Below are 25,681 nucleotides of genomic sequence, written 5' to 3' on the forward strand. Positions count from 1 at the left end.
TGTGGGAAATGTTTTAGACACAAATCACTTCTTGTTACACATGAGAGAATTCACACTGGGGAAAAGCCGTATTCATGTTCAGAATGTGGTAAATGTTTTACAGCGAAATCAAATCTTGTTAAACATGAGAGAATTCACACTGGGGAAAAGCCGTATTCATGTTCAGAATGTGGGAAATGTTTTACAGAGAAACCACATCTTATTATACATGAGAGAAAACACACAGGAGTGAAACCATATTCATGTTCAGAATGTGGGAAATGTTTTACAGATAAATCAGATCTTGTTAAACATGAGAGATGTCACACAGGAGAGAAGCCATATTTATGTTCAGAATGTGGGAAATGTTTTACACAGAAATCAAATCTTGTTAAACACCAGAAATTTCATACAGGAGAGAAACCGTATTCATGTTCAGAATGTGGGAAATGTTTCACACGGAAATCACATCTTGTTATACATGAGAGAAGTCACACAGGAGAGAAACCATATACATGTTCAGAATGTGGGAAATGTTTTAGACACAAATCACTTCTTGTTAAACATGAGAGAATTCACACTGGAGAAAAGCCGTATTCATGTTCAGAATGTGGGAAATGTTTTACACAGAAATCAAATCTTGTTAAACATGAGAGATATCACACAGGAGAGAAGCCATATTCATGTTCAGAATGTGGGAAATGTTTTACACAGAAATCAAATCTTGTTAGACATGAGAGATGTCACACAGGAGAGAAACCATATACATGTTCAGAATGTGGGAAATGTTTTACAGATAAATCAGATCTTGTTAAACATGAGAGATGTCACACAGGAGAGAAGCCATATTCATGTTCAGAATGTGGGAAACTTTTTTCAGATAAATCAAATCTTCTAAAACATATGAAGAATCACAAATGAGAGAAGCATCATTCAGAATGAGAAAAATGTTTTTGTTTCTAAATCCATAATTAGGGGTCATTAGTGAAGTCACACAAGAGAGAAGCCATATGGCCACAATATAACAAAACAATATATCACTGGGTCATAGACATTGTTTTCATTTCAGGTTGTATATTTGGATATAAAAGCTTAATTGATGTCACATAACGACTTCTATAAAACATCTGATAAATCCTGTTTAGGAAGACATATATTCTGTTCGTGACTTATATTTTAATCCTTACAGTTAACCCGTTTCAGCCCGGGAGGGTTTTTCGCATTTTCATTTTTTACTCCCTGTCTTTCCAGGACTTTTTTATTTTTATGTTAACATAGCCGTATGAGCGCTTGTTTTTGTGGGACAAGTTGCATTTTCTAACTCCACCATTTAATATTGCAAACAGTGTAGGGGGAGATGTAAAAAAATTCCATGTGGGGTGAAATTGTAAAAATAACGCAGTTACGCAACAGTTTTATGTTTTGTTTTTACGGTGTTTCCTATACGGTAAAGCTGACCTGTAAATTTCATTCTCTAGGTCAGTACAATTATGGCCATACCACATATGTATCGTTTTTTTTTGCATTTTAAGGCCTCATGCACACGACCGTTGTGTGCATCCGCGGCCGTTGTTCCGTTTTCCGTTTTTTTTTCGCGGACCCATTGACTTTCAATGGGTCCGTGGAAAAATCGGAAAATGCACCGTTTGGCTTCCGCGTCCGTGATCCGTTTTTCCAGTCCGTGAAAAAAATATGACCTGTCCTATTTTTTTCACTGACAACGGTTCACGGACCCATTCAAGTCAATGGGTCCGTGAAAAATCACGGATGCACACAAGATAGTCATCCGTGATCCGTGTCCGTGATCCGTGTCCGTTTTTCCTATCATTTTCAATGCAAACTTGACTTAGTTTTTTTTTTCACTTTTCATGTCCGTGGATCCTCCAAAAATAAAGGAAGACCCACGGAAGAAAAAACGGTCACAGATCACGGAACAACGGAAATCCGTTTTGCGGACCGCAAAAAAAAAACGGTCGTGTGCATGAGGCCTAATACTGGAAAAAAAAACTTTGAAAAAAAAGTTTTTTTCTTCTTTTCATCACCATCACCATATTGTGACCTCTATAACTTTAGTGTACGGAGCTGTGTGAGGGCTCATTTTTTGAGGGATGATCTGTAGTTTTCATTCATACCATTCTGGGTTATTTTTTTGCTCACTTTTTTAAATTTATTTAATTTAATTTTACTTTATTTAATTTTTTGTGGGATGTGAAGAGACCAAAAAACGGCTTATCAACCATTTTGCCTTTTTTTTTTTTCATTTTGCCATATCTGAAAAATATTTAATAGTTTAAACGTATGGGTGCTTTCAGACACTGCAATACCCATGATGTGTATTTTTTTTATAGTTTCCATTTTTTTTATTTACATTTTGGGAAAGGGGGTGATTTTTTAGATTTTTTTTTTTTTTTACTGTATATTATAGTTCCCATAGGGAACTATAAAATGCAGTCATCAGATTGCTTCTCTCATACACCAACATTGGAGTTTATGAAAGTTACAATGTATTCCTATAGAGCCCTGCCACAGGCAGGGGCTTCATAGGAGCTAACATGCGGAAGCCTTAGTTCATTATGGAGGACTGAGGCTGCCGCACAATGCATCCGGCTCACCTGATCCGCATGTTTGACCACAGCATCTGAAGGGTTAAAAGTCAGATCATAGTTATCGCCAGTCACTGACATTAGCTGCTGGTGTCTGCTGTATGAAACAGTCGGCACCTGGCAGCTATGGCGCATGCGAGAGCTTATTGTTCCTTCTGGAAATTAAGTATTAAATTCTCAACCTTCCTGATCTCTTTACTCCAGGCTAAATAGATCTCAGGACATTTGGAAAGATCTAGGGAATGGAGATGATATTCAACACTACAGTAAAGCTCATAACAGACACTGGAAGGAGGAGACCTGATTATAATTACCAAATAACAATCCTTTGGAGTAAGAAGGAATCTGAATTATCGATCCACTGATGTATCCACTGATGAAGTATCGATCCACAGATGACAAGACTAGGATCTCCCTTATGGCAGATGTCATGGACAGATGGGAATAACCTCTTTAGGTTAGGTATTTATGTGGGCCCTCCTCAAGAGGTTCAAAGGGAGTTGATCTTAAAACTTTTGGGACTAAGGTCAAGTCCTATTTTGAGACAGATTCTGATTATGGAAGGCGACATCTTAGCAAACCTTTCAGGAATCTTTTTATCAAGGACTATTGTGACAAGGATAAACTTGCAGAATGGGCAAAATTTAGACTTTTTAGGTTGATATTCTAAAGTCTTTTCCAAAATTGTCTTGCAGGAAGCCTAAGAGGCTGATAATCAGTGGTTTAGAACTATCCACCCCTTAATAGAATTCAAGTTGAATAGATTCACTTGATCCTTGTGTAAACCCTTTAAGTGGAGACCCCTGCTACGGCAAGGTCTTCTAGACTATGTCTTAGAGACCATTAAGTTGATATTGTAGCTGTATGGTTGAGTCTCCACAGGTTCTGGCAGAGTCAAGTGCTCTAGACACACACAATTTGCACTAGGGGGAGTCTTCAGATACACCCTTGACTCATTTGAATGAGTTGGGATCAAAATGAACTTTTTATGAATTGCAAACCACAGTGTGGCAAAGGTCTTCATGATTTAATCAAAGAGGCTTCAATATAATTAGAGGCTGGTCAAACTTCAGGCTGTCAAACTGAACCTTCTAAGGTCTTGGCAGAGTTCAGTGTCCTAGACACACACAAACTGCAGTGGGAGAAGTCTTTAAGTAATAATCTTGACTCAACTGAATGAGTTAGGAAAAATGATCTTTTGGTAGATTGAGGCTCAAAGTGTGGTAGGATCTTCATGACATCAGAGAGGCCTCTAGATAGAAATCGAGGCTAGCAACATTCAGGCTGTCAGGCTCAATCTTTACAAATATTGGCAGAGTTGAGTGCCCTCATATTAAGGGTCTACACTGGGGGAAGTCTCAGTAACACCCTTGACTCGCCAGAATGTTGGGAACCATGACCTCTCTAGCCCGAACAGTAGGATGGCTGTACTGTCGTCTGGTCTAGCCTGATTTTCATCAATACCCTAATTATCATGGAAACTGGAGGAAAAATATAGGCCAGCCTGAACCTCCAAGAATGGACAAGGTATCTGCTGCCAAGGGATTTTCCGCCTAATAAAGGGAAAAAAGGAATGTTTCCATCTTGGCAGGGCATCGCAATACCTACTGCGCATGCGCCCGCTACGAATTTGACCGCGCAGCTGCAGTGGAAAAGGACAGAGGAGGGGAGTAAACGGGCGGGCAGAGGCACACGGAGGGCGGGGTTATGAGCCGTTGAGGAGGTGCTGCCTGGAGCTCGGAGGATTGAGAAGCCGCCCTGGGCACTTGAGAGGGCTCATTAACATAATGTTCAAAGTTCATTTTTGGCTTAAAGAAAAGTCCGTTTTCCACAACAAAGGTACCGTTTTTAAGTTCTGGGTGGCACATATAACACTATTTGATCAGTCTAATATGCCCAAATGTGGTGACAGACTCCCTTTAAAGGGCTTCTGTCGCCCCACTAAAATCGGCGCAGGCACACTGAGAGGAGGAAGCTCGCTCGGCCGCTCCATCCTCAGTGCGCCTGCGCCGGGTGTATATGTGACGTCATCAGCGCATTGAGGATGGAGCGGCCGAGCGAGCGTCCTCCTCTCAGTGCGCCTGCGCCGACTGAAGACATGTACGGCACAGGCACCAGATTTTGAATGCAGACAGGGCCAGCCAGAGGACGAGCGCTGGGGGCCGGCCGTGCAGACGGCACTGTTATGGGTTTGGGGGGTCTGTGGATGGCACTGTTATGGGGTGGGGGGGGGGTCTGTGGATGGCACTGTTATAGGATGGGGGGGGTCTGTGTCTGTGGATGGCACTGTTATAGGATGGGGGATCTGTGGATGCCATCTCCAGATCCTCCACCCCATAACAGTGCCATCCCCAGATCCCCCATTAACAGTGCCATCCCCAGATCCCCCATTAACAGTGCCATCCCCATCTGGGGGGTTTCTTTGCTGGGCTGGACTTTTATAGCCCCCCCCCCCCCCCCAAATTTTACTTGCATCCCTGTTCTCTAAAGGGGCGGTTTTAGGGGGCGGTCCTAGGGGTGGGTAGGGGGGGCGGTCCTAGGGGTGGGTAGGGGGGCGGTCTTAGGGGCGGGTATGGGCGTGGCCAGGGGAGGGGGGGGTGAGTTCCACCACCTTTTCTCTGAGAAAAAAAGCCCTGAGGAGATCTATATGTTAAAGGAATCCCTTCTTCTGTCTCATTCAGTAGCCCTAGAACTATTGAGAGAGATGGATTTTTTAAAAATACATTTACACATTTAACCCTCCATTTTAATTTTATTATTTACCCCAGTGTTAAATTCACCCCCCCCGGATGCTTGTTTTTTCCCTACAGTGGGGTAGATAATTACACACAGGGTTTTACAGAATAAACTTCCTGACTCAGACCAAGAGCCGACTCAGCGAGTGAATGGAAGCATCCGCGCATGCGCATTGTACAACCTAAGCTTCGGTTCACTTGCTTCTTGTCAGCTCAGCGAATGAACCGATTCATGTGAAAGATCCGAACTTCCCATCTCTAGTTTACTCGCAGTAAACCTTTCCGACAACCTGTAGCAGTGTCCCCTTCTCGGCGCGTGCGCACAGTGCAAGAAGAAGCCGATGCCAGCAGTCCGCAACGGCGCATCAGGCTGAGCCTGTGCGGGATCTCAAAGCGGGAGGAGGGGGAGGGAGAGGCGGCACTGAGGAGTAGAAGGCGGCGCTGGGCACGAACGGCGATGCGTGCGGCCGGGCACCGTGCATCCACAGACCTCCCCTGCTTGGGCACCTTAATTCATTGATTGACAGGTGAGTAAAACCAGTTTTTCCGCAGAATAAAGCCACAAATAGCTTTTATAAGGCCACCTTAGAAATCAGAATGCTGCCTGGACATGAGCAGATGTTTAGCTCACAGGACTTATAGGTGGGGACAGAATCCCTCTAATCATATACAGGGTAATGAGCCCCGTCCTCCACACCATAGAGCACAGTGTGCAGATACTGCAGATGTCTGGGAAATGGAATAGAAAGTTCGTGAAAGAAAAAAAATGAAAACCTCCCTGAGATGAGTTTTTGCAGGTTGGGATGTCTGTGACCCCGGCCGATCAGAAGCTGATGATCTATCCAGAGGAAAGTGCAGAAACCCTTTACAGTTACTGTCAGTGCAGCCTGGATGATTACAGTGTTCACTACTTTACCGTTTAGAGAAATCATGCTCAAATGTGAGCGGTGGGAGGGGGATCGGGGGTCTGTGGGAGGGGGATCGGGGGTCTGTGGGAGGGGGATCGGGGGTCTGTGGATGTCAGGAGTCATTACACTGTTATAGGGGGATCGGGGGTCTGTGGATGTCAAGAGTCATTACACTGTTATAGGGGGATCGGGGGTCTGTGGATGTCAGGAGTCATTACACTGTTATAGGGGGATCGGGGGTCTGTGGATGTCAGGAGTCATTACACTGTTATAGGGGGATCGGGGGTCTGTGGATGTCAGGAGTCATTACACTGTTATAGGGGGATCGGGGGTCTGTGGATGTCAGGAGTCATTACACTGTTATAGGGGGATCGGGGGTCTGTGGATGTCAAGAGTCATTAATCTGTTATAGGGGGAGGGATCTGTGGATGATGCTCTTATAGTGTTATAGGGAGGGGGATCGGGGGTCTGTGGATGTCATGACACTGTTATAGGGGGATCGGGGGTCTGTGGATGTCATGACACTGTTAGGGGAGGGGGGGGGAATCCCTCACATGTCCACAATTACAGATCCTCCTCCTTCTTATCTACATTGTACAGCTGACCCCTCCCCCTTCACTGATCACATGATGGTGACATCATCACAGGTACTTCACCACCTCCTCTCTCCACTGCCGAGCCCCACCCCCTACATTAATCTCATGACAGTGACATCATCACAGGTCCTTCACCACCTCTTTTCGTCTCCACTGCTGAGCCCCGCCCCCTGCACTGATCACATGACGGTGACGTCACCCCAGGTCCTTCAGCTCTGGCAGTGCAGCAGATACTGGGCAGGTCCTGGTCGGTAGTCAGGGCTCTTGTTCTCTCTGGTATCAGCCATTCCTCCAGCCTGCAGGTAAGATGAGCTGTGAGGAGACAGTGTGGTGGAGAGCTCAGACATGTCACCTCTGGAGATTCTCCTCCATTACACACAAGGAATCCTTCTCCGCTCCTCAGCTTAGTATGATGGGGGAGGAGTAGTGGGGAGAGTGGGGGTTGTCATCATTCACTGGCCCCTGACTGTCCTGGTGAGGGGCCCCTGCCTCCAGAAGGAGAATGAATGGAGCGGGGGCCAGGCCTGAGCTCAGCTCTCTCCAGTCTCTTCTCTAGGAGTTCTGGACACAGCTGAGCACAGCCCGGAGGTGGGACCTGCATCTATCAGACATTTATCTCCTGTGGAGCCACCAGAGATCTCCATGTTGGGGCCCCTGGAATCCATGTGGTGGGGGCCCTGAGAAGCGGGGCCCCTCCAGGCTCAGGAAGTGCGGTTCTGGAGGTGACATCTGGTCTTGTCCCCTGGATGATTTCCTCTCCTCTTCTCATAAAGGCGCCTGCAGTACTAGAAGCCTCCAGCTCCTCCAGTTCTCTCCTCTTCTCCTGAATGACCACCAAGGATGGACAGGAAGGAGATCAGCAGAAGAATATTAGACCTCACCTTGGAGATCATCTCCCTGCTGAGCGGAGAGGTAAACTTTTCTAGATTTCTCTCCTCTTTATTGTATTCTGTAACAAGTCAGACATCGGGAAGGAGAATCCATCATAGGAAGTGATAGGAAGAGTCCAGGGTCCTAGAGAACGGCCTCCAGACCTTCCAAGTGATGGAGAACCTGAAGATCAGCCCCCAGTATGGTGAGTGATGTGTCATGTGACCAGTGACCAATAGTCATGTTGTAGGAGCCATGAGGAGGTAAGTAGGCACGTTGTACCAGGAGGAGAGGGCCGGAGGAGAGCACATCGCCCCTGAAGGGTTTATTCCCTAAGTGTCTCTCTCCATCCACAGGAGTACACAATAGTGAAGAAGACATTGGGGGACTGTGTGACTCCCATCATCCATCTCCAGGAGTCAGGAGGGCGGAGCAGGACCCCTCCCCCCATCACAGAGCCTCCCCCTCACCCCCTGATACACGAGCAGAAGATCCTAGAACTCACCCACAAGATGATGGAGCTGCTGACTGGAGAGGTGACACTGCTGGGAATGCTGGGAAATTCTCCAGTAACAGCACTGGAGGGGTCTGGGTGATGATGGTGTCATTGTGTTGTCAGGTTCCTGTAAGGTGTCAGGACGTCACTGTCTATTTCTCCATGGAGGAGTGGGAGTATATAGAAGGACACAAGGATCTGTACAAGGAGGCCTTGATGGAGGAGCACCAGCCTCTTATATCACAAGGTAAGAGCCGTCATGTGCAGTGTATACACGTGTGTGCAGTGACATGTAATGGAGGAGCACCAGCCTCTTATATCACAAGGTAAGACCCGTCATGTGCAGTGTATACACGTGTGTGCAGTGACATGTAATGGAGGAGCACCAGCCTCTTATATCACAAGGTAAGAGCCGTCATGTGCAGTGTATACACGTGTGTGCAGTGACATGTAATGGAGGAGCACCAGCCTCTTATATCACAAGGTAAGAGCCGTCATGTGCAGTGTATACACGTGTGTGCAGTGACATGTAATGGAGGAGCACTAGCCTCTTATATCACAAGGTAAGAGCCGTCATGTGCAGTGTATACACGTGTGTGCAGTGACATGTAATGGAGGAGCACCAGCCTCTTATATCACAAGGTAATAGCCGTCATGTGCAGTTTATACACGTGTGTGCAGTGACATGTAATGGAGGACACCAGCCTCTTATATCACAGGGTAAGAGCCGTCATGTGCAGTGTATACACGTGTGTGCAGTGACATGTAATGGAGGAGCACCAGCCTCTTATATCACAAGGTAAGAGCCGTCATGTGCAGTGTATACACGTGTTTGCAGTGACATGTAATGGAGGAGCACCAGCCTCTTATATCACAGGGTAAGAGCCGTCATGTGCAGTGTATACACGTGTGTGCAGTGACATGTAATGGAGGAGCACCAGCCTCTTATATCACAAGGTAAGAGCCGTCATGTGCAGTGTATACACGTGTGTGCAGTGACATGTAATGGAGGAGCACCAGCCTCTTATATCACAAGGTAAGAGCCGTCATGTGCAGTGTATACACGTGTGTGCAGTGACATGTAATGGAGGAGCACTAGCCTCTTATATCACAAGGTAAGAGCCGTCATGTGCAGTGTATACATGTGTGTGCAGTGACATGTAATGGAGGAGCACCAGCCTCTTATATCACAAGGTAAGAGCCGTCATGTGCAGTGTGTACACGTGTGTGCAGTGACATGTGATGGAGGAGCACCAGCCTCTTATATCACAAGGTAAGAGCCGTCATGTGCAGTGTATACATGTGTGTGCAGTGACATGTAATGGAGGAGCACCAGCCTCTTATATCACAAGGTAAGAGCCGTCATGTGCAGTGTATACACGTGTGTGCAGTGACATGTAATGGAGGAGCACCAGCCTCTTATATCACAAGGTAAGAGCCGTCATGTGCAGTGTATACACGTGTGTGCAGTGACATGTAATGGAGGAGCACCAGCCTCTTATATCACAGGGTAAGAGCCGTCATGTGCAGTGTATACACGTGTGTGCAGTGACATGTAATGGAGGAGCACCAGCCTCTTATATCACAGGGTAAGAGCCGTCATGTGCAGTGTATACACGTGTGTGCAGTGATATGTAATGGAGGAGCACCAGCCTCTTATATCACAGGGTAAGAGCCGTCATGTGCAGTGTATACACGTGTGTGCAGTGACATGTAATGGAGGAGCACCAGCCTCTTATATCACAAGGTAAGAGCCGTCATGTGCAGTGTATACACGTGTGTGCAGTGACATGTAATGGAGGAGCACCAGCCTCTTATAGCGGATCCTTTTCCATTCAGAATGCATTAGGTCAAAACCGATCCGTTTTGGGCTGCTTGGTAAAGCCCATGACGGATCTCACAAACAGAAAGCTAAAATGCTAGTGTGAAAGTAGCCTAAGTCGTTGGTGTTTTAATAAAATGTGAAAAAATTTGTATTAAAATTCTTGTCTGGCATCGGCTTTAAATTGCTAAATGTGATCCTGTTGTCCATCACTTAAGCGATTATCTGCTCATCCCCTTCAGACTGAACGTGTGACTTCTAGCAGTAATTGCATGTCCCAGAATGTTCTAGCTGCATTAGAGCGTGTTCACACAGGGCACATTTATTGTAGACATTTCCATGTATTGGGTGTTTCTGCAGCAGGTGCATGGATTATTACAAGCCACATTCTGGGTAGCGGGACAGTCACAGAAATGTCTGCAGCTGATCTGCTCTGTGTGAACTTGCTGGTAGATAACCAGTGACTGATCTGTGCTGCTCCTATAATCTGTCCAAAAAGGGGGGATTTTAAGGTTCCACATATAGAAACAACAGGCAGGTTCTGCAGGGGCGGGGCTTACGATGCTCCATTGTGACAGAAAAGCCAACCACTAAGTGGTATAGAGGTAGACAGACTTGTGTAGCTGTGCAGCAGATCTGTCCTCCAGCCCAAGCTCCTGTGATAAATGTGGAGCATCTCTAGATTTACTTTGTACGTTTTAAACAGGATTAGTAAATCTGCCCAGTTGTTTACCCAATGGTTGCAGGGTGTCCAGACCATGAGGCAGCAAAGCAGTTCCCAACCATGATGTCCCCACACCAGCTACAAATCATGATGCCCCCCTTCACCAGCTTCAACCATGATGTCCCCCACCAGCTGCAAATCATAATGCCCCCCTTCACCAGCTCCAAACCATGATGTCCCATCCACCAGCTACAAATCATGATGCCCCCCTTCACCAGCTCCAACCATGATGTCCCCCACCAGCTGCAAATCATAATGCCCCCCTTCACCAGCTCCAAACCATGATGTCCCCCACCAGCTGCAAATCATGATGCCCCCCTTCACCAGCTCTAATTATGATGCTCCTTGTTTTATTCAAATGATGTCTAGTTGCTGTTGAAATGCAAAATGTGTTGGCAGAGAGCAGGGCTCGTTTCCAGACATGGTCAGGATTTTCACATTTTTTAGTTTTGTTAAGTCATTATTTACTGTATGTAATAAAAGTCATGACCTGGTGTAAACCAGAATCCTGGACTTTGTCAGGAAGTTATAGAAGCTTTGTAAGGCTGGGATCACAAGTGCAGTTTTTTTGGCCAAAGTCAGGAATGGATTCCAAATTAATGAACACTTCTCCTTCCTGCTTGATCAACTTCCAGCCTAATTGGAATTTAATAAGTTTGTCTACTCTGTAGTTTGCAACAAAAAAAAATTACTTTAAAACAAATTTTCATTTTTATCTTAACAGAAAATCTCAGTAAGAAATGTGAAAATGTCATGTTACCACTAGATGAAGATATCCTGCAGCGCTCTTCAGGAGAAAACCTCATTACCCTTAATGTACATCCAGGACTTCACAGTACAGATCTGTCATATAATCCTCCTAATTATGAGGAACCTTCTCTGGACCAATCACAGATTATTACCGCAAGTACAAGTCAGAAAAGGATTAAAAGGTTTCATTTTGGTAAAGAATTCACAAACCACTCAGGACTTTCTACAAACCGAAGACGTCACAAAGGAGAGAAAATGTATTCATGTTCAGAATGTAGGAAATGTTTCACACGGAAATCACATCTTGTTATACATGAGAGAAGTCACACAGGAGAGAAGCTATATTCGTGTTCAGAATGTGGGAAATGTTTTACTCAGAAATCAAATCTTGTTACACATGAGAGAATTCACACTGGGGAAAAACCGTATTCATGTTCAGAATGTGGGAAATGTTTTACACAGAAATCAAATCTTGTTAAACATGAGAGAATTCACACTGGGGAAAAACCGTATTCATGTTCAGAATGTGGGAAATGTTTTACAGAGAAACCACATCTTGTTATACATGAGAGAAGACACACAGGAGTGAAACCATATTCATGTTCAGAATGTGGGAAATATTTTACAGATAAATCAGATCTTGTTAAACATGAGAGATGTCACACAGGAGTGAAGCCATATTCATGTTTAGAATGTGGGAAACTTTTTTCAGATAAATCAAGTCTTCTAAAACATAAGAGGAATCACACATGAGAGAAGCTGCATTCTGAATGAGAAAAATTATTAGGGGTCATTAGTGAAGTCACACAAGAGAGAAGCCATATGGTCACAATATAAGGAAACAATATATCACTGGGTCATAGACATTGTTTTCATTTCAGGTTGTATATTTGGATATAAAAGCTTAATTGATGTCACATAACGGCTTCTATAAAACATCTGATAAATCCTGTTTAGGAAGACATATTCTGTTCATGACTTATATTTTAATCCTTACAGTTAACCCTTTCAGCCCCGGAGGGTTTTTCACATTTTTATTTTTTACTCCCTGGCTTTCCAGGACTTTTTTATTTTTATGTTAACATAGCCGTATGAGCGCTTGTTTTTGTGGGACAAGTTGCATTTTCTAACTCCACTATTTAATATTGCAAACAGTGTAGGGGGAGATGTAAAAAAAATTCCATGTGGGGTGAAATTGTAAAAATAATGCAGTTATGCAACAGTTTTATGTTTTGTTTTTACGGTGTTTCCTATACGGTAAAGCTGACCTGTAAATTTCATTTTCCAGGTCAGTACAATTACGGCCATACCACATATGTATTGTTTTTTTTGCATTTTAATACTGAAAAAAAAAACTTTTAAAAATTTTTTTTTTTCTTCTTTTCATCGCCATATTGTGACCTCTATAACTTTAGTGTGCGGAGCAGTGTGAGGGCTAATTTTTTGAGGGATGATCTGTAGTTTTCATTCATACCATTCTGGGTTATTTTTTTGCTCACTTTTTTAAATTTATTTTATTTAATTTTACTTTATTTAATTTTTTGTGGGATGTGAAGAGACCAAAAAACGGCTTATCAACCATTTTGCCTTTTTTTTTTTTTTCGTTTTGCCATTTGCCATATCTGAAAAATATTTAATAGTTTAAACGTATGGGTGCTTTCAGACACTGCAATACCCATGATGTGTATTTTTTTTATAGTTTCCATTTTTTTACTTACATTTTGGGAAAGGGGTGATTTTTTTGATTTTTTTTCAAAACTTTTTTTTTTTTTTACTGTATATTATAGTTCCCATAGGGAACTATAAAAAGCAATCATCAGATTGCTTCTCTCATACACCAACATTGGAGTTTATGAAAGTTACACTGTAGTCCTATAGAGCCCTGCCACAGGCAGGGGCTTCATAGGAGCTGACATGCAGCAGCTTCAGTTCATTATGGAGGACTGAGGCTGCCGCACAATGCATCCGGCTCACCTGATCCTCATGTTTGACCACAGCATCTGAAGGGTTAAAAGTCTGAGATCATTGTTACCGCCAGTCACGGACATTAGCTGCTGGTGTCTGCTGTATGAAACAGTCGGCACCTGGCAGCTATGGCGCATGCGAGAGCTTATTGTTCCTTCCGGAAATTAAGTAATAAATTCTCAACCTTCCTGATCTCTTTACTCCTGGTTAAATACATCTCAGGACATTTGGAAAGATCTAGGGAATGGAGATGATATTCAACATTACAGTAAAGCTCATAACAGACACTGGAAGGAGGAGACCTGATTATAATTACCAAAGAACAATCCTTTGGAGTAAGAAGGAATCTGAAGTATCGATCCACTGATGACAAGACTAGGATCTCCCTTATGGCAGATGTCATGGACAGATGGGAATAACCTCTTTAGGTTAGGTATTTATGTGGGCCCTCCTCAAGAGGTTCAAAGGGAGATGATCTTAAAACTTTTGGGACTAAGGTCAAGTCCTATTTTGACACAGATTCTGATTATGGAAGGCTACACCTTAGCAAACCTTTCAGGAATCTTTTTATCAAGGATTAATGTGACAAGGATAAACTTGCAGAATGGGCAAAATTTAGACTTTTTAGGTTGATATTCTAAAGTCTTTTCCAAAATTGTCTTGCAGGAAGCCTAAGGGGCTGATAATCTGTGGTTTAGAACTATCCACCCCTTAATAGTTTTCAAGTTGAATAGATTCACTTGATCCTTGTGTAAGCCCTTTAAGTGGAGAGCCCTACTACGGCAAGGTCTTCTAGACTATGTCTTAGAGACCATTAGGTTGATATTGTAGCTGTATGGTTGAGTCTCCACAGGTTCTGGCTGAGTCGAGTGCTCTAGACACACACAATTTGCACTAGGGGGAGTCTTCAGATACACCCTTGACTCATTTGAATGAGTTGGGATCAAAATGAACTTTTTATGAATTGCAAACCACAGTGTGGCAAAGGTCTTCATGATTTAATCAAAGAGGCTTCAAGATAGTTAAAGAGGCTGTCAAACTGAACCTCTTCAGGTCTTGGCAGAGTTCATTGTCCTAGTCACACACAAACTGCAGTGGGAGAAGTTGAGTTGAGTGCCCTCATATTAAGGGTCTACACTGGGGGAAGTCTCAGTAACACCCTTGACTCGCCAGAATGTTGGGAACCATGACCTCTCTGGCCCGAACAGTATGATCGCTGTACTGTCGTCTGGTCTAGCTGATTTTCATCAATACCCTAATTATCATGGAAACTGGAGGAAAAATGTAGGCCAGCCTGAACCTCCAAGGAATGCAGAAGGTATCTACTGCCAAGGGATATTCCGCCTAATAAAAGGAAAAGAATGTTTCCATCTTGGCACTGAACCTGATTCCACTGACCAATTTGTTTAAAGATCTCTGGATTCAGAGACCATTCTCCTGTAAAGGCTAGACCTTGACTGTCGGTCAGCAACAATGTTGAAGGAGCCTCAAACAAGTACAGCAGACAGATGGGTCAGGTTTCTGTCCATGTCCATTTAGTAGCGTATATAAGTAGAAAAATAAAAATATAATCGCTGTTCAGCGATGCAGTTACAGTCAGGTCCATAAATATTGGAACATCGACACAATTCTAACATTTTTGGCTCTATACACCACCACAATGGATTTGAAATGAAACAAACAAGATGTGCTTTAACTGCAGTCTGTCAGCTTTAATTTGAGAGTATTTACATCCAAATCAGGCGAACGGCGTAGGAATTGCAACAGTTTGCATATGTGCCTCCAATTTGTTAAGGGACCAAAAGTAATGGGACAATTGGCTTCACAGCTGTTTCATGGCCAGGTGTGTGTTATTCCCTTATTATCCCATTACAATGAGCAGATAAAAGGTCCAGAATTAATTTCAAGTGTGCTATTTGCATTTGTAATCTGTTGCTGTCAACTGTCAAGATGAGATCCAAAGAGCTGTCACTATCAGTGAAGCAAGCCATCATTAGGCTGAAAAAACAAAACAAACCAAGCGTGGCGAAAACAACTGTTTGGAACAATCTTAAAAAGAAGGAACGCACTGGTGAGCTCATCAACACCAAAAGACCCGGAAGACCACAGGAAAACAACTGTGGTGGATGACCGAAGAATTCTTTCCCTGGTGAAGAAAACACCCTTCACAACAGTTGGCCAGATCAAGAACACTCTCCAGGAGGTACAGTAGGTGTATGTGTGTCAAAGTCAACAATCAAGAGAAGACTTCACCAGAGTGAATACAGAGGGTTCACCACAAGATGTAAACCATTGGTGAGCCTCAAAAACAGGAAGGCCAGATTAGAGTTTGCCAAACGACATCTAAAAAAAGCCTTTATAGTTCTGGAACAACATCCTATGGACAGATGAGACCAAGATCAACTTGTACCTGAATGATGGGAAGAGAAGAGTTTGGAGAAGGAAAGGAACTGCTCAAGATCCTTAGCATACCACCTCATCAGTGAAGCATGGTGGTGGTAGTGTCATGGTGTGGGCATGTATGGCTGCCAATGGAACTGGTTCTCTTGTATTTATTGATGATGTGACTGCTGACAAAAGCAGCAGGATGAATTCTGAAGTGTTTCGGGCAATATTTTCTGCTCATATTCAGCCAAATGCTTCAGAACTCATTGGACAGGGCTTCACAGTGCAGATGGACAATGACCCAAAGCATACTGAAAAAGCAACCAAAGAGTTTTTTAAGGGAAAGAAGTGGAATGTTATGCAATGGCCAAGTCAATCAGCTGCCCTGAATCCGATTGAGCATGCATTTCACTTGCTGAAGACAAAACTGAAGGGAAAATGCCCCAAGAACAAGCAGGAACTGAAGACAGCTGCAGTAGAGGCCTGGCAGAGCATCGCCAGGGATGAAACCCAGCGTCTGGTGATGTCTATGTGTTCCAGGCTTCAGGCTGTAATTGACTGCAAAGGATTTGCAACCAAGTATTAAAAAGTGAAAGTTTGATTTATGATTATCTTTTTGTCCCATTACTTTTGGTCCCTTAACAAGTGGGAGGCACATATGCAAACTGTTGTAATTCCTACACCGTTCACCTGATTTGGATGTAAATACCCTCAAATTAAAGCTGACAGTCTGCAGTTAAAGCACATCTTGTTCATTTAATTTCAAATCCATTGTGGTAGTGTATAGAGCCAAAAATATTAGAATTGTGTCGATGTCCCAATATTTATGGACCTGACTGTATATTTTGAAAAGCCTTTGGTGGTGTATATAAGTGGAAAAAAATATATGTATTCGCCTTTTACCCTGCGATTTTGCAAGTTCTCCCTCTTAGAAATAATGGAGGGGTCTGAAATTCACATTGTAGGTGCATTCCCACTCTGAGACACTCTGACAGAATGAAAAAAATAATTAGGAAATCACATTGTATGATTTTTAAAGAATTTATTTCTTTTGCACTGCTGAACATAAGGTTTGGATACTGTCTGATCTGTAGACAGCTCTCCATAATGCAGCAGGAAATTACCTTTTTGAAATATGAGATTTTTAAATTAACCACTAAACAAACTCAGGCTGAGAACATTGCAATGCCACTGCCACAGAGGCCCCTAGAATAGGGAGATGGGTTACTGTAGGTTCTGGTAGGCTGAAAGTTGTGGATAGAAGGCATGTCCCACAGTCTGTGGCTCTCCATAATTCATTTGCAGCACTTTCAGAGTGCAAGAGCAACATGGAGGATGGCTCAAGCACAGTGGGTGAGAAACAATCATCTCCCATGCCTAAAGTATGTAAGACTGCAGACAAAGACAAAAAGGAGAAGGTGAGGATTGATAGTAAGCAGCTGTTGGTGGGCGATTCCATCATAAGAGGTGTGAAGTTTGAGGAGAATGGTGTTGTGAGATGTCTCCCTGGTGCTACCGCTAGCAGGGATAGATGACGGATCCTTAATATTGTTAGGCAAGCAAAGCAGGAAAGGGAAGTGGATGTTATTCTCCATCTTGGGACAAATGATCTGGCTTGCAATGAGGTTTCAAAGGTGAAAGAAGCTTTTCACACACTTGGAAAGGATATACGGGAGGTTGCATCAACTGTTTCATTCTCTGCAGTTTTGCCTATGCATAACCTTCAGCATGACAGGAAGATGCGCATTAAGGAATTCAATGTATGGCTTGGTGAATGGTGTCTGAACCAAGGGTTTGGCTTTGTGTCTCATGTTAGCTCTTGTTGGAATGGAAAAGAACTGTACAAGAAAGATGGTTTGCATCTTTCTCTCAAAGGAACGAATGTCCTCGGTGAACAGTTCCAGGTATTTGCTAAGAAGCATTTAAACTAGGAAAGGGGGGCAAAAGAGTGATAATCCAGCAGTCCAACTGCCCCCCAGAACAATGCCAGAAGAGGCCAGTAGCACAAAGGTTAAGAAATGACAAGCTCAGAGTCTTGTCTACAAATGCTCGCAGTCTAGGGAATAAGATCAATTAACTTGAGGCTATAATGGCATCTGAGAATATAGATGTAGTGGCTGTTACTGAGACGTGGTTCAAGGGGAGTAATGACTGGGATATATCAATACCAGGGTTCTCTCTATACAGGAAAGACAGAGAAGGCAAGAAGGGGGGAGGGGTGGCCCTGTATGTGAAAGATAACATAAAATCTAATTTGATACAAGTTAGCGAGAACAATTTAGAGTCAGTTTGGGTTACCGTGCAGCTTGATAATCATAAGGTAACTCGTGTAGGTGTGATATATAGACCACCTAGCCAAGTCAAAGAATTAGATGATCTACTAGTTGAGGAAATAGCTAAAATGACATTGAAGGGGGAAGTTATCATTATGGGAGACTTCAATCTTCCAGATGTAAACTGGAAAACCAAAATAGCTAGTTCTGCCAGGAGTACAGATATTCTAAATTCCCTACTGGGATTATCTCTACAGCAAGTAGTGGAGGAGCCAACCCGGAAGGAGGCCATTTTAGATTTAGTATTCACAAATGGGAATTTGGTATCTGATATTACTGTAGGGGAAAGCTTGGGATCTAGTGATCACCAGTCAGTGTGGTTTACTATAAGTACAGTGACTGAGTCACACCACACAAAAACAAAAGTTTTAGATTTTAGAAAAACAGACTTTTCTAAAATTAGATTAGTGGCATACAAGTCCCTATCAGACTGGAACAGTTTCATTGGAGTCCAGGAGAAATGGGACTACTTAAAAGTGGCACTATTGAAGGCAACAGAAAATTGCATTAGGCTTGTCAGTAAAAGCAAAAAAAGGAAGAGACCACTGTGGTACTCAGCAGAAGTGGCCAAAATCATTAAAAACAAAAAGATAGCATTTAGGAATTATAAAAAAAAAACTAAACGAGGATGACAGACAAATTTATAAGATTAGGCAGAGAGAGGCCAAACAAGTTATAAGAGCTTCTGAAGCACAGGCAGAAGAGAAATTAGCTCAGTTAGGGAAAAAAGGCCAAAAGGCATTCTTCAGATACATAAATGAAAAAAGGAAACTAAAACAAGGAATTACCAAATTAAAAACAAAAGAAGGAAGGTATATGGAAGAAGATAAAGAACTAGCTGACTGCCTCAATGAATATTTATGTTCAGTTTTTACAAAGGAAAATGAAGGAGAAGGACCTCAGTTAGGAAAGAAGACTAATGAATCTTTTGATGCATGTGTCTTTACAGAGGAAGAGGTTCTAAGTCAGCTGTCTAAAATTAATACAAATAAGTCACAGGGGCCTGATGGGATACACCCAAAGCTATTAAAAGAGCTCAGCGTTGAACTAGCAAAACCATTAACAGATTTATTTAAACAATCGCTGGCAACAGGAGTCGTCCCAGAAGATTGGAAATTAGCAAATGTTGTGCCCATTCACAAGAAAGGTAGTAGGGAGGAATCGGGCAACTATAGGCCAGTAAGCCTGACATCAATAGTGGGGAAATTAATGGAAACCATACTTAAGGAGAGGATTGTGGAACATCTAAAATCCCATGGATTGAAGGATGAAAAAGAGCATGGGTTTACTTCAGGGAGATCATGTCAAACTAATCTTATTGATTTTTTCGATTGGGTGACTAAAATGATAGATGGAGGAGGTGCAGTAGACATCGCTTATCTAGACTTTAGTAAGGCTTTTGATACTGTCCCACATAGAAAGCTTATCAATAAAGTGCAGTCTTTGGGCTTGGACTCCCATATTGTTGAATGGATTAGGCAGTGGCTGAGGGACAGGCAACAGAGGGTTGTAGTCAATGGAGTATATTCAGACCAAGGTCTTGTTACCAGTGGGGTACCTCAGGGATCTGTTCTGGGACCCATATTGTTTAATATCTTTATCAGCGAAATTGCAGAAGGCCTCGATGGTAAGGTTTGTCTTTTTGCTGATGACACAAAGATTTGTAACAGGGTTGATGTTCCTGGAGGAATACACCAAATGGAAAAGGACTTAGGAAAACTAGAGGAATGGTCAAAAATATGGCAACTAAAATTTAATGTTGATAAGTGCAAGATAATGCACCTGGGACGTAAAAACCCAAGAGCAGAATATAAAATCAGTGATACAGTCCTAACCTCAGTATCTGAGGAAAGGGATTTAGGGGTCATTATTTCAGAAGATTTAAAGGTAGGCAGACAATGTCATAGAGCAGCAGGAAATGCTAGCAGAATGCTTGGGTGTATAGGGAGAGGAATTACCAGTAGAAAGAGGGAGGTGCTCATGCCGCTCTACAGAGCACTAGTGAGACCTCATTTGGAGTATTGTGCTCAGTACTGGAGGCCATATCTCCAGAAGGATATTGATACTTTGGAGAGAGTTCAGAGAAGAGCTACTAAACTGGTACATGGATTGCAGGATAAAACTTACCAGGAAAGATTAAAGGACCTTAACATGTATAGCTTGGAAGAAAGACGAGACAGAGGGGATATGATAGAAACTTTTAAATACATAAAGGGAATCAACAAGGTAAAAGAGGAGAGAATATTTAAAAGAAGAAAAACTGCTACAAGAGGACATAGTTTTAAATTAGAGGGGCAAAGGTTTAAAAGTAATATCAGGAAGTATTACTTTACTGAGAGAGTAGTGGATGCATGGAATAGCCTTCCTGCAGAAGTGGTAGCTGCAAATACAGTGGAGGAGTTTAAGCATGCATGGGATAGGCATAAGGCCATCCTTCATATAAGATAGGGCCAGGGGCTATCCATAGTATTTAGTATATTGGGCAGACTGGATGGGCCAAATGGTTCTTATCTGCCGACACATTCTATGTTTCTATGTTTCTATTTGAACACCTGAGAAACAGCAAGAATTCTGTCTCTCAAAGACCTGTTACTATGCCTTTAAAAAGTCCACATCTACTCCAATCTAACTTAGTAGCACCTGTCTGAGCTCTTTAAAGACACCTGTCCACCCCACAGTCAGTCAGACGCCAACTACTACCATGGGCAAGACCAAAGAGCCGTCAAAAGACACCACAGACAAAATTGTGGACCTCCAAAGGGCTACGGGGCAATAGCCAAGCAGCTTGGTAAAAAGAAGGTTAGAAAATGGAAGAGGCTAAAGACGACTGTCAGTCTCCAACGGACTGGGGCTCCATGCAAGATCTTACCATACCTCAGAACTACAAGGGAGGAGCTTGTCAATGACATGAAGAGAGCTGAGACCATAGTTTCAAAGATCACTGTCGGTAGAACACTACGCCATCATGGTTTCAAATCATGCATTGCACGGAAGGTTCCCCTGCTCAAGTCATCACATGTCCAGGCCCGTCTGAAATTTGCCAATGACCATCTGGATGATCCAGAGGAGGCATGGGAGAAAGTCATGTGGTCAGATGAGACCAAAGTAGAACTTTTTTGTCTAAACTTCATTCGTTGTGTTTGGAGGAAAAAGAAGGATCAGTTGCATCCCAAGAACACCATCCCTACTGTGGAGCATGGGGTTGGTAACATCATGCTTTGGGGGTGCTTTTCTGCGAAGGGGACAGGACGACTGCTCTGTATTAAGGAGAGGATGAATGGGGCCATTTATTGTGAGACTTTGAGCAACAACCTCCTCCCTCTGTCAGAGCATTGAAGATGGGTCGTTGCTGGGTCTTCCAACATGACAACGACCCGAGTGGCCTAGCCAGTCTCCAGACCCAAATCCAATAGAACATCTTTAGAGGGAGCTGAATGTCCATGTTGCTCAGCGACAGCCCCGAAACCTGACAGATCTAGAGGAGATCTGTGTGGAGGAGTGGGCCAAAATCCCTGTTGCAGTGTGTGCAAACCTGGTCAAGAACTACAGGAAACGTTTGACCTCTGTAATTGCTAATAAAGGCTTCTGTACCAAATATTAACACTGATTTTCTCAGGTGTTCAAATACTTATGTTCAGCAGTGCAAGACAAATAAATTCTTTAAAAATCATACAATGTTATTTCCAATTTTTTTTTTAAATTCTGTTTACCAAAATGTGAATTTCAGACCCCTCCATGATGTCTGGGAGAACTTTCAAAATCGCAGGGTGTTCAAATATTTATGTTCCTCACAAGATATGTTGAAAAGCCCTTAGTGGCATATATAAGTGGAGAAAGAAAATATATTCACCGATCAGCGCTGCAGTTATATGTTGAAGAGCCTTTAGTAGCGTATATAAGTAGAAAAATATAAATATATTCGCCATTCAGAGCTTCAGTTATATGTTGAAAATGCCTTAGTGGCATATATAAGAGAAAAATATATATATTCGCCATTCAGTGTTGAAAAGCCTGTTTGTCGTGTATTAGTGGCAAAAGGAAAATATATTCACCGTTCAGCGATGCAGTTATATGTTGAAAGGCCTTTAGTGGGGTATATAAGTAGAAAATATATATATATATTCACTGTTATATGTTGAAAAAACTATGTTAGTTTCCTACAAAAGTTTGCTGGTTGCTTGTTTGCCAATTTTGTCTTCCTACTTTTGCCTGAGTTCCGGATTTAACCCTTCACTGCCTGACTTAATCTCTGTACTAAGGCTACTTTCACACTAGCGTTCGGGTGTCCGCCTGGCCGTGCGGAGGCAAGCGGATCCGTCCAGACTTACAATGTAGGTCAATGGGGACGGATCCGTTTGAAGATGACACAATATGGCTCAATCTTCAAAAGGATCCGTCCCTCATTGACTTTCAATGTAAAGTCTGGACAGATCCGTTCAGGCTACTTTCACACTTAGAATTTTTTTCAAACTATAATGCAGACGGATCCGTTCTGAACGGATACAAACGTCTGCATTATAGGAGCGGATCCGTCTGAGCAGACATCAGACGGACCCGCTCTGAACGATAGTGTGAAAGTAGCATTACCCTGAGCCACTAGTGTCTATTGACCTCTATTGTTCAGCTGTCACCTACCCCCATATTTAAAGATGGCACCTGCAGCTAATTGACGATCGCGGACATTTAACCCTTCATATGCCGTGGTCAAATGTGAGCATGGCATCTGAGAGGGCTAGAACCTGGAAGCGTGCACCCTTTCCATAAAATAATGTTAAAAAATGACATCATGGGCTTCACCACATGCGAAAAACACCCAAACTATTAAAATACTAAAAAGTTATTGCAAATGGTAAATGGAGCAAAGGAAAAAAATGGCCAATTCGCTGTATTTTATCACTTTATTCACGAAAAAAATTGAACAAAAAGTGATCAAGTAATACACACCCCAAAAGTATTATCAAAAACTACAGATAGTTCCACAAAAAATGAGACCCCACACATCTTCGTAAACTTGACTATAAAAAAAGTTTTGGGGGTCAGAAAATGGCGAAAAGAAAACAATTATTTTTCAAACATTTAGATTTTTTTTAATATTAAAATTCAAGAAAAACTATACATATGTGGCATCGTCAGATTTGTACTGACCTGGAGAAGGAAGAGCACAAGTCAGTTTTTCCTCCTAGTGAATACCGTAAAAAACAACAACTTAAAACTGTGTCGGAAGTGCATTTTCTTTTCCAATTACATTTGGAATATTTTTCATCCTATGTAATATTAAATGGTGGCATTAGAAACTACAACTTGTCCCACAAAAAAACAAGCCCACATATGGCTATGTGAACGGAAAAATAAAAAAGTTATAGCTCTGTGTAGGCAGGTAGTAAAAAACTAAAACAAAGCCTACCCCATGAGGCACAAACCTGATGGTTCCTGTGCAGTAGAGTACAGATCGCAGTACAGCGAATAAAAGTTGAAGATCAGAGGGGCAATTAGCCAACTCACTTTGGACTAGCCCCAAGCCAAACCTGTTCAAATGACACAGTGGATCCACATCTGCTTCGTTACACTGATCATTTTGTTGTTGTCACGGATGTAGTAGGGGAGAACACCAAAAGACAACAAGAAGGAAGGGGAAAGACACTAGGTCTCACCGCTAGGAAAGGAAAAGGGTCACCACCTATAAAACCCTGCTCCTGGCCCTAACTCCTATCCGTATGGGCACCTCTCGATGGTAGAGATACCCATACACAGGAACCTAGAAAGCCCTGGTGTCCCTTTGATGCTCTAAAGATAATGACAGGGCAGAGACCACCCGTTCCTTCCCTGGTGAAGGAACTAGCGTCTCACTGAGGCCTAGTAAACAACCAGGGGGGGGAATACAAAACACAAGAGGAGCACTTAACTTCTGAGGATGATGGATGAACAGGACTCCAACAAGAACCACACTCCAGCTCTTCCAAAACCAAATGAAGCTATTCCAAGCAAGGAGTGATGGGTAAAGTCAGACTAAATTGGGCGAGGTATAGGTCACATGATCCACGCCTGAACAGGAGGTGTGGACATACCAGCAACACACAAAGTGAAACCAAAAGAGGCTGTCAGATCACTAATGCGTAGATAATCTTTCAGACCTTCTGAGACCTGTCACAGATGTGACAGTACCCCCCCTTCTACGGGTGACCTCTGAGGACCGACCTTATCAGGATGAGCTCTGTGGAATGCTCTCACCAGACGACTAGCATTAACATCGGTCGCTGGAACCCACATCCTCTCCTCTGGTCCGTACCCTCTCCAATGAACTGGAGGGATCTCCGCAGGACTCGGGAGTCCACAATCCTGCTGATCTGAAATTCTAAATTGCCGTCCACCATGACAGGAGCGGGAGGTATGGAGGATGGCTCAACAGGTACGACACATTTCTTTAGCAACGATTTATGAAATACGTTATGGATTTTCAATGCCTGAGGAAGTTCAAGACGGAAGGCTACAGGGTTAACAATGGCAGTGATCTTATATGGACCAATAAATCTTGGGCCCAACTTCCAAGAAGGTACCTTAAGTTTAATGTTTCTTGTAGACAACCACACAGAATCACCCACTCTCAGGTCCGGACCACTCATACGTCTCCTGTCAGCCGCACGCTTATACCTGTTGCCCATCTTTTTCAGGTTATTTTGGATTTTCTGCTAAATAGAAGACAAAAAAAGAGGAAAATCCTTCCTCCTCAGGAATGCCGGAATTTTGAGCACCAGAAAATGTACCAAACTGTGGATGGAACCCATATGCCCCAAAAAACAGCTACTTATCAGTGGATTCCTGTCTACGGTTATTTATAGCAAACTCAGCTAACGACAAAAATGAAGACCACTCTTCCTGATTCTCTGAAACAAAACATCTCAAGTAAGTCTCCAGATTCTGATTAGTGCGCTCCATCTGTCCGTTCGACTGAGAATGAAAAGCCGAAGAGAAGGACAATTGTACACCCAGACGAGTACAGAACGCTTTCCAGAATCTGGAAACAAACTGAGTCCCTCTATCGGACACTACATCAGAGGGAATGCCATGTAGTTTCACGATGTTGTCGACAAACACCTGTGCAAGAGTTTTAGCATTAGGTAGACTAGGTAATGCGATAAAGTGTGCCATTTTACTAAAACGATCAACTATCACCAGAATTACGTTTTTTCCCAAAGAATTCAGTAAATCCGTGATAAAATCCATGGACAAATGGGTCCAAGGTCTGGACGGGATGGGCAATGGAAGCAGAGATCCGGAAGCCCGAGTATGTGTCACCTTAGCACGTGCACAGGTACCACAGGCTGACACATAGTCCTCAACACACTTACGCAACCCCGGCCACCAAAATCTGTGAGAAATGAGATCGACAGTCGATCTGCTCCCAGGGTGCCCAGCAAGCACCGTACAGTGATGTTCCTCAAACACCTTGTGAAGTAATTTGGAGGGAACAAAAAACTTCCCCGGAGGACAAAAGTCCGGAGCATCCTCCTGTGCCTC

The 25,681-nt window shown here is 43.1% G+C and overlaps 1 protein-coding gene across 1 annotated transcript in view; it reads left to right on the forward strand.

Annotated features, from left to right (window-relative positions):
• LOC120992022 (zinc finger protein 850-like) overlaps positions 1 to 25,681 on the forward strand; it is a 184,884-nt gene that overhangs the window by 19,099 nt on the left and 140,104 nt on the right. Inside the window, exons 4-5 of the mRNA XM_040420784.1 lie at positions 41 to 868; positions 11,785 to 12,216. Coding sequence (XP_040276718.1) covers positions 41 to 868; positions 11,785 to 12,216 — 1,260 coding nt within the window. The remainder of the gene's footprint in view (positions 1 to 40; positions 869 to 11,784; positions 12,217 to 25,681) is intronic.

This window comes from Bufo bufo, chromosome 2, assembly GCF_905171765.1.
Source record: "Bufo bufo chromosome 2, aBufBuf1.1, whole genome shotgun sequence".
Classification (NCBI taxonomy): Eukaryota; Metazoa; Chordata; class Amphibia; order Anura; family Bufonidae; genus Bufo; species Bufo bufo.